This window comes from Myotis myotis, unplaced genomic scaffold (assembly GCF_014108235.1).
Source record: "Myotis myotis isolate mMyoMyo1 unplaced genomic scaffold, mMyoMyo1.p scaffold_m19_p_17, whole genome shotgun sequence".
NCBI classification, from domain to species: Eukaryota; Metazoa; Chordata; class Mammalia; order Chiroptera; family Vespertilionidae; genus Myotis; species Myotis myotis.
This window is the reverse complement of record NW_023416321.1, coordinates 14,512,850-14,529,483: the sequence shown is the minus strand read 5'-3', so window position 1 is coordinate 14,529,483 and position 16,634 is coordinate 14,512,850. Positions and strand designations below refer to the sequence as shown.

The 16,634-nt window shown below is 55.1% G+C and overlaps 1 protein-coding gene and 1 pseudogene across 6 annotated transcripts in view; one reads left to right on the top strand and one right to left on the bottom strand.

Moving 5' to 3' along the window:
* Positions 1–5,795, bottom strand: part of MPP2 (membrane palmitoylated protein 2) — a 20,531-nt gene extending 14,736 nt beyond the window's left edge. Inside the window, exons 1-3 of one of the 6 annotated variants that reach the window (XM_036340934.1) lie at positions 5,703–5,765; positions 4,248–4,449; positions 2,933–2,996 (exon numbers count right to left, since the gene is read on the bottom strand). In XM_036340934.1, the coding sequence (XP_036196827.1) occupies positions 2,933–2,963 (31 nt within the window). In that variant the 5' untranslated portion in view covers positions 2,964–2,996; positions 4,248–4,449; positions 5,703–5,765. Of the gene's footprint in view, positions 1–2,932; positions 2,997–4,163; positions 4,179–4,247; positions 4,450–5,702 lie in introns of those variants that run through there. The other 5 variants (XM_036340933.1, XM_036340937.1, XM_036340936.1 and 2 more) reach the window with 5 other exon arrangements.
* LOC118671418 lies at positions 5,400–16,634 on the top strand (annotated as a pseudogene).

Here is a 16,634-nt window from a genome sequence, read left to right as displayed (position 1 = left end):
CTCAGCTGTAGCTTCTCCGGGTCCCCCATCTCCCATTAATTCCTCCCCTTGGATAAGAGGTGACTACCTGGTGGGCAAGTCGGGCATCTTGGAATTGTGGAAGGGAGAAGTGAGGGAGCATTCTTGCAGCAGGGACAAGGGCGGTAGAAGGGAGAGAGTTGGCATTTACCCCAGCCCAGCGCCTCCATTACTCTCAAACCCTGTACCCATGAGGCCACCAGGTGCTGCTCCTGCCACCAGCTCTCCATTCCCGGAGGAGTGGCACCAGCTTGCATTGCACCCCTGGTTGCCATGGCAACAGGAGGGCTTACACACCAGGACGTTAACCCTGGGATGCAAGAAAGATTTAAAGGGACAGCTCCATCTGAATTGAGCCTACATCCCCTCTGGAGTCAAAGAAAGAAAGGAATCAGGTAAAAGGAAAAGACAGGCCCAGGCTGCCAGTCTGGAGACTCCAGGGGCAAGTTCTCTCCACTCTCAGCCCATGCTATCACCTACATATCTCTCAGCCCTCCCCTAACCCTCAGGGAAAGGGCCACTCCACCTTCCTAGAGGTAGAGCTGGGGGTCTCTCTGCGAGAGGAATACACCCATCCCACGCCCCCTCCAAAATAACAATGACCATCTTGACCAAGGGGAAGGGTGGGAGAAGGACCTTGCCAGCTTCACTCTCTGCAGAGCCCAAGGCTGGGATCTCTCCCGAAAGGAAGAGGCAAGTGGGAGGGTAAACCTGACCTCAGAGGCTGGGGCACAGTTGTCTCTCAGGCCTGGAGGAAGTGTAATGGCCACCAAGTGAGGAGGGGCAGAACCCACCGTTAGATTTTTTAGGGCAGAAGCTACTCCTGGGCATGGAGGGCTGCCTGCAGGAAGGGCTAAGAGGCCTCTAAGTCCCGAATCACCTCTTCACAGAAGATGAAACAGGCTTCGGGAGGTGCAGCAGCTGACTCCTGTCCTTTCGGTTTGGGAAGGCAGGAGCAGCCCAGGGAAGCAGGGGCCCCAGGAGTCCTCAGAGGAAATAAGCCCTATAGCCACACCCCTGGGCTCCCCTCCCTGCCCTGACCCCCCCTCACCCCACTGATGCCCCCATCACCTGGCCTGCAGCAAGGGAGCTAAATTGGTGAACCTTCTCCTCCCTCTACACCCCTGCCAGGCACTATTAATGGGTTTACTGGGCAGCCCCAGATTGAGAGGCCTTTAATCACAGGCTCAGGGATGGGCTTAATTAACCCATAAGCAGCTTACAGTGGGGCCCAAGCATGCCAGAGTAGGAGGGGCGGGGCCAGGGGACCCAGCAGGCTGGACAGGAAGTAGAGGCACTGAGCCTTCCAAGGCTGCAGAAGCTGGGGACATTGGTGCAGTCCCCCCACGGCAGGAAGAAGAGGCCTTTCCTGGGGGACAATGGTGCCACAGTTTAGGTTCTGGCCCCTCACAACAGTCTTCACTTTCCTGGTTCAGTTTCTCAGAGGAGAGCAACAGTCATTTTAACACCATTAGGAGCCTGGGACATCTTGCAGAGGCAGCTGCAGGGCCTCCAGCAAGGGCTACTTGGGAGGGAGGCACCTAGGCCACGAGAAAGACAGACAACTCAGAGCAGGTTAGAGTTGCAGGGCCTTTAGCCTCTAGCACAGGGAACTTCGCCTGGTGGTCCCTAAAGCGGCCATGAACCCCAGAGTGGAATACAGATTTTGTGAAGAGAAGATCTCTGCTGCACCTCCCGAAGCCTGTTTCATCTTCTGTGAAGAGGTGATGCGGGACTTAGAGGCCTCTTAGCCCTTCCTGCAGGCAGCCCTCCGTGCCCAGGAGTAGCTTCTGCCCTAAAGCCCAGCAACTGGAACAGCGGAACAACCAGAACAACCAGAACAACCAGTGGCTATGAAACCCACTGGGCAGCCAACCAGCTTGATTCAGGCCCTGATTGCCTCCCCCCGACCTCCCAGCCCACCCTTATCGGCCCCTAACACCCCGATGGGGGCTGATGGGGGCAGAGCTGGCCACCAACTGCCTGCAGCCCCTCCCCCCACCGGCCTGGCCCGATGGGCCCCCACTAGGGTGGCCCGTCAGACCCCACCCATGCATGAATTCGTGCACTGGGCCTCTAGTTTGTCTATAATGAAGCCCATGGCTGTCATCAGGTTCTCAAAAGGATCCATGACCTTGTCCCATCACCTCATCTTACAGATGGGGAAACCTAGGTCCCAAAAGGGAGGGATGACTCAAGGTTACAGGTTAATGAGGTAATAATTTGGAGCATAGCATCGTGAGTGACTGTTCCTAACGGTAACTCTCATTCTCTGACATAGCCTTGGAGGATCCCATCAACCTCTTTACGGAACAGAAAACAGGCTCTGGGAGGCTAAGCAGCAGCTTGCTCCTGAGGCTTCCTACCTTGTCTGGGTGGCCCATTCCCTTGCCCTTTAAAGCTCCTACAGAACCAAGTTGAGGCTTCCTGACCCGGCATCCTCCCTGCATAGCCTCCTACGCCCCTGCACACACACACACACACACACACACACACACACACACACACACATCTCTAGCTGGTCTACTCCACCTATCTGGTGGGCACCGCATCATGGACTTCTCATCCCCAGGCTGGGCTGCTGTTGTCCCTCTACCTCAGCCATCCTCCAAGGCCCAGCTCCTAGGGGGTCACTTTCTCACCAGCCAGGTCCCATGCCATAGTCCTCCAGCAATAGTGAGTGTGCGTTATCTTTGGAGCATTCATACCCCTGCTCTCCAAGGAACTGTGTTAAGCTCTGTCTCCAGCGCTACCCTGGGGCAGGTGTGGGAGGGCCACGGAGTTGCCTGAATGGATGGCTGGGTAGATAGTGGTGTTCCTACAGGGACCTGTGGGAGTGCCTGGTAGCTGCTCCCCACCCTGCCTGGCACCCTCTGAACCATTAATATTAACTGACTTCCTCTCCCTTTCTTACCAGTCTCAGAGTTGGTGGCGGCAACCGGCATGGTGAGGTCGGCAAAGGTTCCGAAATGCCTCTCCTAGAGGAGGGAAAAAGGAGGATGAGAAAGGAATCCGGAAGGAACTCCCACTCACAATTAGCCAACAAGGTAAACGGAATGGTCCCAGAGTCCTGGGAGGCAGGAAGAGCAGATATTTCGTGCCCAGTTCTTCGAGGAGGAGGTGACAGAGGATCAGAGAGATCAATTGATTTGCCCAAGGTCACAAAGCTAATAAAGAGAGCTACAATGAAAATCCAGGCTTTATGACTCAACAAAAAAATTAAGCGTTTATGCCCACCATCTGTCCTTTCTATTTTTTTAAATCCTCACCCAAGGACATGTTTATTGATTTTAGAGAGAGGGGGAGAGAGAGGGGGAGGGAGAGAGAGAGAGCCCTGAACCCAAAACCTAGTATGTGCCCTGACTGGGAATTGAACCTGCAACCTTTAGGTATACAGGACCATGCTCCAACCAACTGAAGCCACACAAGTCAGGAGGCTGTCCTGGATGTCTTTATTTATTTATTTTTTTTAGAGGGGTTGGGTAAGAATACAGAATTTGAGTCAAATGCAGGAAAGATGGGTGTCCCCAGACAGTAAGCTCCATGAAGTCAAAAACCACATCTGTTTTATTTTGCCTCTGGATCTTAGGCCTAGCCCAGTGTAGATAGATGCTCCACAGATGTTGTCAGTCTGTCTGATAGAAATGATGTCATACCTCCCTAAGGCCTCTCTGGGTTCCCCTTCCCCCCTTCTCCCCTTCCTAGCCCAGAGTTGGGACTAGGAGAGCAGGGGGCATTGGGCAGAACCAGGTGTAGAGTTTACAGCCCTAGTTCCCATTCCAGAACCTCCCCAAGGTGGCGTTGGGTCTCCCATTTTTCAGGGAAAGGGGTGGAAGAGATTGAGGCGGGGCAACCCATCACCCTCCCTCCCTTTGCCTTCCTGGGTCTGTGCTGCTGAAGAAAACGCTAATTCCCAGTTGCCATGACAACAAAAAGGCAGTGGCTCACAGCAGGGGTGGGGCGTGGAGGAAGTTCCTGGCAGTGCCCACTTTAGGCCTGAATGTGTGCTGGGCCCGGGGAGTAGGGGAGCCACAACTTCACCTCCCTCCCAAAGAAAGGATTCTTCCCAGAGAGACCACGCCCTGATTTTAATAATATCCTCTCCCCTTCCCCTCCCAAGCCTGGGCGCAGATAACAGAAATTACAAAGATGGCAGGACGACTCCCCTTCCTCCCGGATCTGCCCCTGAAGATGTGGAAGAAGGCAGCTTTCGGGGAGAGGAAGGGCACCTCCTGTCAGGCTGGCATCAGACTGGGAGAAATGCTCAGGATCCACGGTGCCGGCCGGCGCCCCCAGCGCCAGGCCCCGCTGTCCCTGTTCCTAGAGCGCAGCGGGAAGGGCTCTCTTCCGAACGACCGGGAGCCTGGCACCTTCTGGCGGCTGGCGCTGCTCTCCGGACAGGGGTGCGGACGGAGGACTCCGGTGGTCCGCCTTGGGTAGAGGCGGGAGGGTGGGAAGAGGCAGGGGGATTCTGGCTCCAGAAGCCTGGCCCGGCTGCCTGCGTTTTCTCCCCGAGGAGTCGGTTCCCACGGCAGCGGCTCGCCTTGCCCACCCCCACCCCGGTCCCCGAGAGGGCGGGGTCCGGCCGTGCCCACGGAGAACGGCAGTGCCAGGCGAGCCGGGCTGGCTCGGGGCCAAGGCCCGGGGCCCGGGCATCTGGGAACTCGCACCGCGGCTTCCAAAAGCCAGGGCCCGGGTGCCCTCTCACCCCCACCTCCAGGCTACCCACCTGACCCGGAGTGGGCTGGGGGTGCGGGCCCGCGGTGAAAGGGGAGGTTTTCTCCAACCTCACACCCACCCCTCCATCGACACACGTACAAAGAGGCGTGGGGGAGAAGGTCTGACAAAGGCGCTTTGAATATCCACAGGTCGCGGGGGGTGGGGGTGGACAGCCTGAGGGATGGGGTGCTGGAGGCCGGCGGACTGCGCGCAGCCACAGCCGGAGCGCCCCCCCCCCCCCCGGGCCGGCCCTAACCCGCGGGGCGCTAGGACCTGGGGGCAGGGGGGCGTGTTTCGAGCCATCAAAGAAGGCTCTTTGCTCGCGCGCCCGCGGGAGACCTAGGGATGAGGTCATTGAATGGCTGTCCCCAGCCCCGTCCTCATTCCGCCCCCCTTAGGTGACCAAACTCTCCGACCCTGGCTCCTGGTTCCGAACACCGATCGCCTCCCCAATCTCCAGGCTCTAACCCTGGCCCCCGACCCGACCCAAGCCCCCCACAACCTGGGAGGAGGAAGCAGGAACGCGCCCCTTCCCTAGACCCTACTCCCAGGGAAGATTGAGGTGTGAGCCTCCCAAGGGGGGCCGGGGAGACGCGGAAACCCCCGCAACCTCTGTCTCGCGTCCGCACCCCCGGAAGCGCTAGCAGCGCAGTTCTTACGTAATGCCAGGCTCCGAGGTCCCCCGAACCCGCACAGCCCCCGGCCCCCGCACAGCTCGCCAGCTCTGTGCCCGAGGTCACGTTGGAGCCTTTGCCGCAGGGGCCGGGACCAGTGACAATGGGCAGTGGGGTTTGGTCTCTGGGGGGCACCCGAGAAGGAAGGGGGGACGGGAGGTGGCGAGGGAGGAGGCGAGCCTGGGGGACGGGGCCCGGGGAGACTGCACCCGGAGAAGAGGACCCCAAGTGCCGCGCCTGGATGTGGAGGACACAGAGGTGGGTGCTGGCCCGGGGTCGGGGGTCGCCTACCTGCGCGCGGGGGAGCCCCTAGCTCGGCGGCTCCAGCGCAGCCCGGCGCTGCGCGCTTATTGCTGTCAGTCGCTACCCCGGCTCTTAAAGCGGCAGGGCCTCCTCTGCGGGAGGGGGCGGGGCCGGGAGGGGGAAGGAGGGGGCGCGGGGCAGCCCCGGGGAAAGCGGTCTTTCCGAGCAGCTAGTGGGCAGGCCGGGAGGTGGCGGTAGGAGAGACGTCGCACAGCCCACGACGCCCCGCATCCTGCCCACTCAGGGGAGCACGAGCTGGGATCTGCGCCACCAGGGTCCCCGTCGCCGAGAGATCCCTTAAAAGGGCGATGATGAATGAACGACCACTCCGCCCGTTTCCCGCAGTTTAGATCCGTGTTCGAGTTCCGAGCGCGCCTCGCTTTTCCTCGTGATCCTCCTTTCCAATCGGGAAAGGGAACAGGGGGAGTTTAGGGAGGCCGTCAAAGAGCAGGAGATCCACCCCCCACCACCAGGGCCTCGGGCTCAGGGGCAGTTTTTAAAGACTCGAATGATGGATACCTGGATGCCCCACTCTCTGGAACAATTTGCAAAAAAGAAGCGGGGGGGGGGGGTCTTCGAGAAGGGATTCAGGATCCTATATTAAGCCTGGATCAGAGACCTGGTCCATACCCCTGTCTACGGAATACAGAAATTAGTAACTCGCTACCCTTCCTCAGAGGCCCATCTCAAGAAGTAAATAAAGGGTTAAACCTACTTGCCCGCCTTCGCCAGCCTCTGGCTCCACCCCAGACCTTCTAGTGGAAGACACTGTAAGGCCTAGGAATGCTAGGAGCTCCCATTGCCCACCCTTTGCTCAGTGCATCGAGCCTTTGGGACCAGCCTCGGCACTGGCCTGGCCTGGGTGTCTCCCCATCCCCTCCACTTGCCCTCTGGAATATGCAGGAGTTATCCTTCTTACATACTTACTGCGCTGCTAAGGAACTTATCCTGAAAACTTGCTTAGAAATCTCAGAAATGGGTTTGACTTGGGAATTCATCCCAGAAGCAGAAGACTGACTGGTCCCTGGGTCCCTGGAAACTCAGAGGGCACAAGTGTATAGGTGTACAGGCAAAAGCCGTAGCACCAGACCACACTCTACCCAAAGCCCTCTCTGCCTTCACTGAGGGAGGAGAAAAGAGCCAGTGACTGCAGGCTTCTGTTTCAAACCAAAGAGGCTCCCTGGAGACACTGCTTCTAACTCTCCCCCTATCTTCAAGCCAGAAGATCCTCCTAATTCAACTCAAGAAGTTCCCTTCCCGTTACGAAGGCTACCCTCCACTCTCACCTGACAATCTCTGGGCAAGGAGTCGCTCTGCCATTTGCATTTGGTTGGGAAGTGGAAGGGTCCCGAATCCCTCCAAAACACTAATTACTTCTCAATCAAGTAACTGTTGCTACACAGCAACCCCCAGCTTCAATTCCATTCAGGGTCCCTAAGTCCAAGTGAGAGTCCAGATTCTGGCCCCCTAGGAAGGGGGAGCCCAACTCATTATTCTTACTAGCCGCTTCCCCCATTAGCCAGTCAACAGTATCTCTCTGTTAAGGACTTCGCGTAAAAGGCTGGCCCCTCCCATCTGTTCTGGACCTTATAAGTTGTTTGATTCTCACGGAATCAAAGCTGTATTGAGTCATGTTGCACTTTTGGAGCCCTGTGAGGTTGCGGGGCGGGGGGGGGGGAGGGGGCGGCATTTCTGGATGCAGATGCTCCTATTCTGTTCCAGACAAAGTGCCTGTTCAGGGATACTGAGTCAGATAGCAGCTTCAGTGCCCGTTTCAGTGACTCCTGGTTTCTTGGAGCTCACAGTCTGGGTAGAGCTCACCACCACCACCGGAGGAGGGTGTCAGACACCCAACACTTTCTGGTGGTATCACTGAGTGATATAACAGAGGTGCAGTAAATGTTCTAAGCTGGGCCCAAAGGAATGAGGGTGCGACTGGTGGGGGATAGAGTATCTGGGAAGTAAAGCCGGTTTGAGGGGTCCACAATGCATGGCAGTTAGGGGCTGCCACTCCGGTGGGGGTGGGGTGGAGTAGGGATAAGGAAGTGGAGGGATGAGTCCTCCCCCTCTGGGGTCTGTAATTAGCTCTGCCTTCCTCCCTGCCTCGTCCCAGAGGTTACAAGGATGAAGGCAGTGTCTCTGCTTCCCCAGAGCTTTGGGAGTCAGGGCACAGAGAAGAATAAAACTCAGGGTGGGTATTCTGAATTTCAGTAGATCGGGAGCTGTACTGAGTAATGTTGCACTTTTGGTAACGGCCAGCAGGGGCCGCCAACAGCTATCCTGAGTCTATCTTTTCTACACCCACCCCCTCAGACTCCTCTCCCCCACCCCTGCAGTCTTGTTCTGGTAACCTTTTATATTGGCTGCACTTCTCAGTAAAAAATTAAAATTTTTTTTTGAAGTTTGAAACCCTCAATGCATATATGTTTTTATGTTTATGTCCTATATAATAAAAGGCTTACATGCAAATCAACCCAACAGTGGAACAACTGGTTGCTATGACACACACTGACCACCAGGGGAAAGATGCTCAATGCAGGAGCTCTCCCCTGGTGATCAGTGCACTCTCACAGGGAGCACCGCTCAGCCAGAAGCCCTGTACACGGCTGGTGAGCTCAGCGGAGGTGGTGGGAGCCTCTCCCACCTCCATGGCAGCGCTAAGGATGTCTGCCAGCTTAGGCCCGTTTCCCACAGGAAGCGGGCCTAAGCCATCAGTTGGACATCCCCCGAAGGCTCCCAGACTGCGATAGAGGGTGTAGGCTGGGCTGTGGGACCACCCCCCCCCCTACTCCCAGAGTGCACTAATTTCATGCACTGGGCCTCTAGTATTATATCTGTGCTGTTGAACTAATATGTGTATTTTAAAAATTCACACACCAAAAAAGAATTTTAAATTGATTATTTAAAACTATAAATAGAAGTTCCAATATTTTCCTTCTACACTCCAAAGGATTTTCTGGGTGCATCCCACTTTGGAAACCACTTTTCTAAAGGAAAAAATGCACCTCCCCCCCTTAATCCCAGCCTCAACAGGTAGCTGTGCCTCCCCTCCAGGACCAAATCAAACCCTCCCTGGAGAATCAAGTGTCCTGGCCTCTTGTTCTTTTCACAACCTACTGACAGCCTGAAACCCCTCCACCCCCTCTACCACCACCACCACCACCATCATCACCACCAGCCAGTCACACACCAGCCTGCCTTGTACCACATCAGACTGCTAATCTAGAGGATAAAGATGAAAAAACTCTCCCAAAAGCACCCTCCTTGCCCTCTCCCGCCATCCCAAGAGCAGCTGGCAGGGATACCCTAATACAAGAGCCTCTGGCTCTCAGACACCACCTTCCTCCTCCAGCACAGAAAACTTAGTCATTTGTCCTTGGTTTTCTCATCCGTAAAATGGGGGGTTGGGGCATTGGGACTCAGTTACTAAATTCCCTTCCAACTCGATCAAGGTAACAACTTCCTGCTCTGCTCATATAGGAGATAAAAAGCTCTTCTTCCCAACAGGAATTTACAAGAGGTGGCCTCTTGGTAGGCATTTCTTAAAATATTGATTATCCCACTCAATAAATACCCATTCCCACTACTGTGAGGTTGAGGACAGTGGCTGTATCTCACTACCACTGTCACTCCAGCACCCGGCACAGCGCCTGCCTGCCATCGAGTGGGTGCTCAGTTAACACGTGGTGCAGACTCTGGGGGCGGGGCCACATGACAGTAGTTTGGGAAGCTCCCAGTGATGCCGATGTACAGTCAGGGCTGGGAAAAGGTGTGTGTAAGGGGTCACCAGCAGGAGATGTGGCCCGTGGCCCTCAGGTATTAGACTGGGCAGGTGTGCTGCACAGGTGAGGACTGCTGAGAGGACCCCGAGGGAGCTGTAGACGTGGAAGGCACTCAGGGAAGCAGGTAGAGCTGAGGGAACCCAGAGCAGAGGGAGATGAATGTGCCCCTCAGAACAAGGGAAAAGAGGAGGCCTACAAGAATGGTGGCCCCGCCCGGCCGGTGTGGCTCAGTGGTTGAGTGTCCACCTGTGAACTAGGAGATCACGGTTCGATTCCCAGTCAGGGTTGTGGGCTTGATCCCCAGTAGGGGGTGTGCATGTGCAAGAGGTAGCCAATCAATGATTCTCTCTCAACATTGATGTTTCTATCTCTCTCTCCCTCTCCCTTCCTCTCTGAAATCAATAAATACGTATTTTTTAAAAAATAAGAATGCAAAAAATATCATCTTCAGTTGAGGATGGGGAAAGAAATGATGGTCTGGAAATTATTGGCATTTTGTTGTCCAGAGAAAGTGAGGGTCAGAAAACTGGTTCTCGCTCTGGTCCGGCTGAGGAGAGGCCTCGCTCCGTAAGAGTGCAGGGAGCAGACGGAGTAGCCCCTGTGGGAAACAGTTCGGCAGGTCCTCAGAAGGTTAAACAGAGAGCTATCATATGACCCAAGAAATCCCACTCCTAGAGAAATGAAAACCTATGTCCACACAAAAACGTGTACACAAATGACCACAGCAGTATTCATAATAGCCAAAAAGTGGAAACAATGCAAACATCTAACAACTAAAGAATGAATAAATAAAATGTGGTATATCCAGACACTGGAATATTCAGCTATAAAGGAATGTGTGGCGTAAAGAACTTAACCTTGTCCAGAGAGATGTCCCTTGTCTTCTGAGGATCGCTAAGCCTGTGGAATGTCATACCTACCAGGAGTGTTTCTGTTTGCTAGGGGACCTTGGGTCACCCCAGGTAGTCTAACAGTGTGATGTGGACTGGGGGGGTCACATGGTATCACCTCAACCTCTGGAGGAGCTGGATGGAGACAAATTAGCCATACGGGCAGTCAACCATGCCCACGTGAGGAGCCCATAAACACTCCGAACACCAGTGTTCAGGTGGGCTTCCCTGGGTGGCAATACCATGCATATTGTTACATATCGTTGCTGGGAAAGCAGTGCTATCCATAATCCATGGCAGAGGACAACTGGAAGCTTCATGTTAGAAACTTTCCCAGATTCTGCCACCTGTGCCCGTCCCTCTGGCTGACTTGAAGCCGTATCGTTTAGCTGTAACAAACAATAATCATGAGCATAACAGCTTGCAGTGTGTTCTGTGAGTCCTTCTAGCAAATTATCAACTCAAATGGTAATCTTATGGAACCCCCGAACTTGCAATTTATGTCAAAATTGAGGGTGGTCTCACCCTAACCGGTTTGGCTTAGTGGATAGAGCGTCGGCCTGCAGACTCAAGGGTCCCAGGTTCGATTCTGGTCAAGGGCATGTACCTTGGTTGCGGGCACATCCCCAGAAGGGGGTGTGCAGGAGGCAGCTGATCAATGTTTCTCTCTCATCGATGTTTCTAACTCTCTATCCCTCTCCTTTCCTCTGTAAAAAACCAATAAAATATATATTTTTTTTAAATGGAGGGTGGCCTTAACACCATCTTCAGGGTAATCCACGGTGGACGTCTTCAGAGCAGCCTAACTACAGCCGGTGTGCCCTGCACTGTCCCCTGGGGATGCCGGAGCCGGCTGTGTAGCTTTCTCCCTGAGTCTCATAACCATGTCCACCAATGACAATGCTCATTCACCAGATGCCCGCCTGAACAGACTCAAGAACCCGGAGAAAGAGCACAGAAGGAGGTAGCACCGCGTAGAGGTTAATGTGGAGCTGGGAAAGCTAAGAAGGATGACCAGATGCTGAAAAGGAAAAATGTGAGCTCCTTTCCTGACGATGCTACCTCTCCCTTGCAGACAAACCACAACACGCGGGGCACGGGAAATTGGTCTGCCGAGGACACTGTCAAAGGCATCCACAGCAACCGTTTGGAAAGCCAGCTCCGAACTACTCAAACCACCAGGAAACTGCTTTCTAGGGGAAAACAGCCACCCACAGGCAGCATAACCTGGGCTGGGTTGACTACAAAAGTCGTGTCCTTCATGGACAGAATTGGTTGCAGTCCCACCCAGTTTGAATCTGCTTGGGCCCTCACTAACATTGCTTCTGGGGCAAGAGAACAGACCAAAGCTGTAGTAGATGGAGGTGCTTTCCCAGCATTCCTTTCTCTCTTGGCATCTCCCCACGCTCACATCAGTGAGCAAGCCACAAGTGCATGGGCTCTAGGAAGCATTGCGGGTGATGGTTCCATTGTCCGAAACTTGGTTATCAAATATGGTGCAGTTGACAAGAGGCGCAGGAACCCAGGGCCAGGCAGGGAGGGAACCAGGGAGGCTTCACAGAAGGGGAATTTCCAGAACCGTGGGATTTTGCCGGGCAGAGGCGCAGAAGCAGCCCATCCGACACAGAAGCGGCAGCAGGAGCAAAGGCTGGGGGTTGTGAAAGTGCAGGGCTACTCAGGAGACCAGAGTGAAACAGGTGGAGGCTCGGACAGGTCCAGTGAGGGAGGAACAACAGCAGGAGATGCAGCTAAAGAGAATGGGTGGGAACAAACCTGGAGAACCGGGGTGTGACAAATTGTGTCTGTCCCCACGAAGGAACGCTACAACTCAGCAACGAAAGGGCACAAGTGGCCGATACGCCTAAGAACACAGAGAACTGTCAGAGGCATTGTGCTGAGTGAAAGAAGTCAGGCAGAAAAAGAACATACTGTTTGATGCTATTTATATGAAGTTCTAAAGGGATCCACAGAGATCAGAGCAGCAGTTGCCTGGGGCCAGCTGAACTGGAAAAGGGCAGGAGGGAACTTGCTGGGGCGAGCTGTTCCGTACCTTGACTGTGGGGTGGGTACTTATTTGTCAAACTTATCCAACTGTATACTTAAAATTGGCAGCTTTCATCGTGTGTAAATTATACTTCTATGAAGTTGACTTAAGAGGTTTCTGGGGTGGTTTTCCGTGGCTGAGGACAAATTGTTAAGGACTTTAAATGTCAAGCTCCGAAGTTTGGGTTCTCACGGCCAGCGCTGCAAGAGGAGCACATCATTTGAACTCTTCCGGGAACGCAGGCATCAGCCTTGGACTCGTGCCTAACTGGAATAAATTTCAGCCTGTTTGTTGGGATTTGGGGTACACTGGCCCCTAGATCTCTCCTTCCACCTTATACTGTGGAATTTTATCATAGGAATCTCATTTCTTTTTCTGGAGATTCTTGGCTCCATGGAAATGCAGTAATGGTCCCACTTGGCTACGGAGCCATCCCATTAACTTCAATGGCATTGACGTTGAGTTTCTCACTCCTTTCCCTAGAGATGGGGGGAAAGAGTGCACCCAATAGTGGAGAAGCTCACACACGTTAATCACCTAGGAGGCGCCAGGAGCTGCCCAAGGGCTTCAGCTACATCATCGACTCAGTCCTCACAACAGCGCGTGCTACAGGCGCAATCGGCTCCATTTCACAGATGAGTACACAGAGGCTCAGGGATATAATGGCCCTTAGTCAAGGTCACACAGTCAGAAAATGGTGAAGTCAGGATTCCTTCCCAGAAGACCCTACTCTTCCTACTGTGCCCCTTCTGCAGGTGGGATGGGCAAGAAAAAGTAGCAGTCCCCATTTCATAACCTTGTCCCAGAAAAGCAGCAAGACCCCCCACCCTTTAGAAGGCTCTGCAGGTCAACCATCAGGGGCTCTGAAAGTGTGAGGCAGGCCAAGAAAATCTTCACCCCCCCTCCCCATACTAGCGGGCCTAGAGGCCAGGAATGAGGGTGCTGAGGCCTCACAGCAGCTCAACAGGGAAAGGAGGCACCCTGGATCAAGCTAGATGGGAAGGTCTGGTCTCTCAGCATAGCCGCCCTCCCAATGCTGAGAGAAGGCCCCTGGGAGAAGCACAGCCCCCTCTTAACCTGTGTCAGTTCCTCCTTAGTATCCGTAGACTTGAAGCCAAAAGTTACCCTACTCTCCAGTGCCTCCACCTCTGCCACCCACACCTCTGGGCCCCTGGCAGGGACTGTGCAGGTCAGGACAGCTAGCAGTCCATGTGCTTCCACCCCCACCGTCTCCCTGTTCCCAACTCCCAGGTTATAACATAGGGGCAGGATAAGGAGGTCAAGCTGGGGGTGGGACCTTACAGGGAAAGGGACATAGACCTGAAGGAATATAAAGGGCCTCGGACGTCCTGGCCAGAGACCCTTTGCTGTGCTGCTCTGCACCTGCTCAGCACCATGGTAATGTCTGGTGGGCCCTGTCAGCTGTCTTCTCCATAATTGTGGGGATGGACACTGGCACCAAATGCCCCTCCCCAGGGCATGAAGGAATGAGACCAGGGCAGCCTCCTCTGCCAGTCCCATGGCCAGGACAGCTGCCAGGTTTTCTGTCCCTGCTCTGGGTGGTGGGGATGAGGGGATTTTCTGGTCAAGAGAGAATTGTCCCAGGGGCTCCAGGGAGGGGGTGGGGAGGTTGTATCATGTTTATGGGCATCATGATATGTGAGTTGCTGTGTGTGCCGGCACAAACTTTTCTGTGCTTGGCTGGGGGTGTGCATGGAGGTATATGTAACTGTATTAATTATTCATTTAACGTGTATGATTTAGCACTACTGTCTGGCACTGTTCTAGGTTCTTGTAATACGTCAGTGAATAAAACAAGCAAAGAGCCCAGCTATAATGGTGCTTACATGCGTTGGGGTTAGGGGGCATTTAGGAGGGACAAAGAGAATGTAAAGCACAGAATATAGTAAGTTAGAAGGTGAACGGAGCGGGGTAGGGGAAAGTAGAGCAAGATGAATGAGTAGGTTGCAATTTTTAAAATAGGGGTTCAGGCTTACCCGGCTGATGTGGCTCAGTGGTTGAGCATCGACCCAGGAACCAAGAGGTCGCTGATTCCCAGTCAGGGCACATGCCAGGGTTGCAGGCTCCATCCCCAGTAGGGGGTGAGCAGTAGGCAGCCCATGGATGATGTTCCTCTCTCATCAATGTTTCTCTCTATATATCCCTCTCCCCTCCTCGCTCTCTCTAAATAAAATTAAAAAAAAAAAAAAACTTAAAAAAAATAAAGGTATCAGCCCTAACCAGTTTGGCTCAGCGGATGGAGTGTAGCCCTGAGGACTGAAGGGTCCCAGGATGGATGCTGGTCAAGGGCATGTACCTTGGTTGCAGGCACATCCCCAGTGGGGAGTGTGCAGGAGGCAGCTGATCGATGTTTCTCTCTCATCAATGTTTCTAATTTCTCTATCCCTCTCTCTTCCTCTCTGTAAAAAAATCAATAAAATATATTTTTTTAAAAATAAGGGTGTCAGAGTAGGACCCTCTGGAAGCTGAATTTTGAGCTGATGCCCGAAGGAGGCAAGGCAATTGGCCATGAGGAAATCTGGAGAGTTTAAAGGAACTGGCATTTTAAAGGAACTGCCAGAAGGCAGGAGAGGCTGAAGTAGGGTGAGCAAGGAGCTATGGGAGAGGTCAGTGAGGTTAGGGCGCTGACCAACGGCTCTGTGCCACCCTCGTGTGTGTGTGTGTGTGGGGGGGGGGGTGCGCGCGCCCCTGTGTGTGTGTGTGTGTGTCTGTGTGTCCATCTCAGGGCGTGCCTCGCAGTCCATCCTCCCGGCTCCGGTTCCCCTGGTACTTTGTGCGCGTCACTGTGCAAGTCTAGGGGCACCATTGGGCCTGGGCACCTGGATGTCCCTAAGGGCGCTCGTGAACGTGTGTACCCTCCCCCCACCATCCCCCTTACCCCACGCAGACCCGTCCCTGGACCTGAGCGCCCAGCTCACCCCAACGCGCGGTGTCGGAGGGGTGGGCTCACGTGACCGCCGCGGCTCTGTCTGCCCCGCCCCCTCCAGACGCCGGCTCTGCGCTGCGCGTGCGCCCTGGCCCTGCTGTGCCTGGCGGTGCTGCTGCAGCCGCCGGAGGGCGCGCTGGGGGAGGAGCCGCAGCCGCAGCCGCAGCCGCAGCCGCCCCGCGGGCCCCGGGCGGCCTATTGGCTGAGCACCTTCGGCCAAGTGGGCAAGTACATAGAGAAGCTCTTCAACAGCAGGTGAGCGGGCTGAGAGCCCGAGGGAGGGAGGGAGAGGGGAGGGGCCGGACGCCACCTGCCCCCACCCCTCCCACCCCGCGCGTCGCAGCCCCACGACTTCTGCAAAGACGTGTTTTCCAGCGTGAAATCTAAGGATGTTAAACACCCCAAGAAAGACGACAACAGCACAAAAGCCCCCCCAGTGAACGCCAGGAAACCCCCACCAGCAAACGCCACCAGCCTCCCTCCAGCGAACCCCGCCAACCCGCGGAATCCCACTAACCCCGCACCGCGCGGCGCCACGAAACCCTGACCACCGAGCTGCTCCCAGGGTCCCAGGTAGGAGAGCCGGGCACAGCCGGCACCAACCAGTCAGGAGCCTCGGAACTGGGGGCAGGTTGGGCGGGAGCGAGAGGAAGACCTGGGGAGCAGGGGTACCGGGGCCACAGGGACTTCCTTCTCCAGGCTGGGCTTTCCCCTCCAGATGCCCGACTCAAGTCTCCTCGCGGGTCCACCGATCTCCTTCACATTTTTTATGAAGGGGCCCTAACTCCTCCCACCCCACCCCCAGTGACAACAATAAAGAGAAATGGAATGTTTGTTGCTTCGGTGACCAATGTGAGCCCTGGACAGGAAGGCACCCTCCTGTCCTGCAAGGGGGAGAGGACCCTGGAGCTCCTGCTGGGAAAAGGCCTGGCTTTAGGGGCTTCCCTGCCGGCTCCTGCAGCCCATCCACCTCACACACACCCCACGGCCAGGAGAGGCAGAGCAGAGCGACTGAGGCCCATTCCAGCAAGCTCAAAGGGGGGGCTTCAGCCAGGCCCCCACCCCAAGTTTCTACACAGCAGGGCGGCGCCATCTCCATGACGGGCCCGGGACCTCAGTGATGGTACACGGACAAGCAGCAGCCCCTTAGTGTGTCCAGCAGTGGTTCTCAACCCTCCTAATGCCGCGACCCTTTAATACAGTTCCTCATGTTGTGGTGCCCCCCAATTTCATTGTTACAAATTGAACATAATTAAA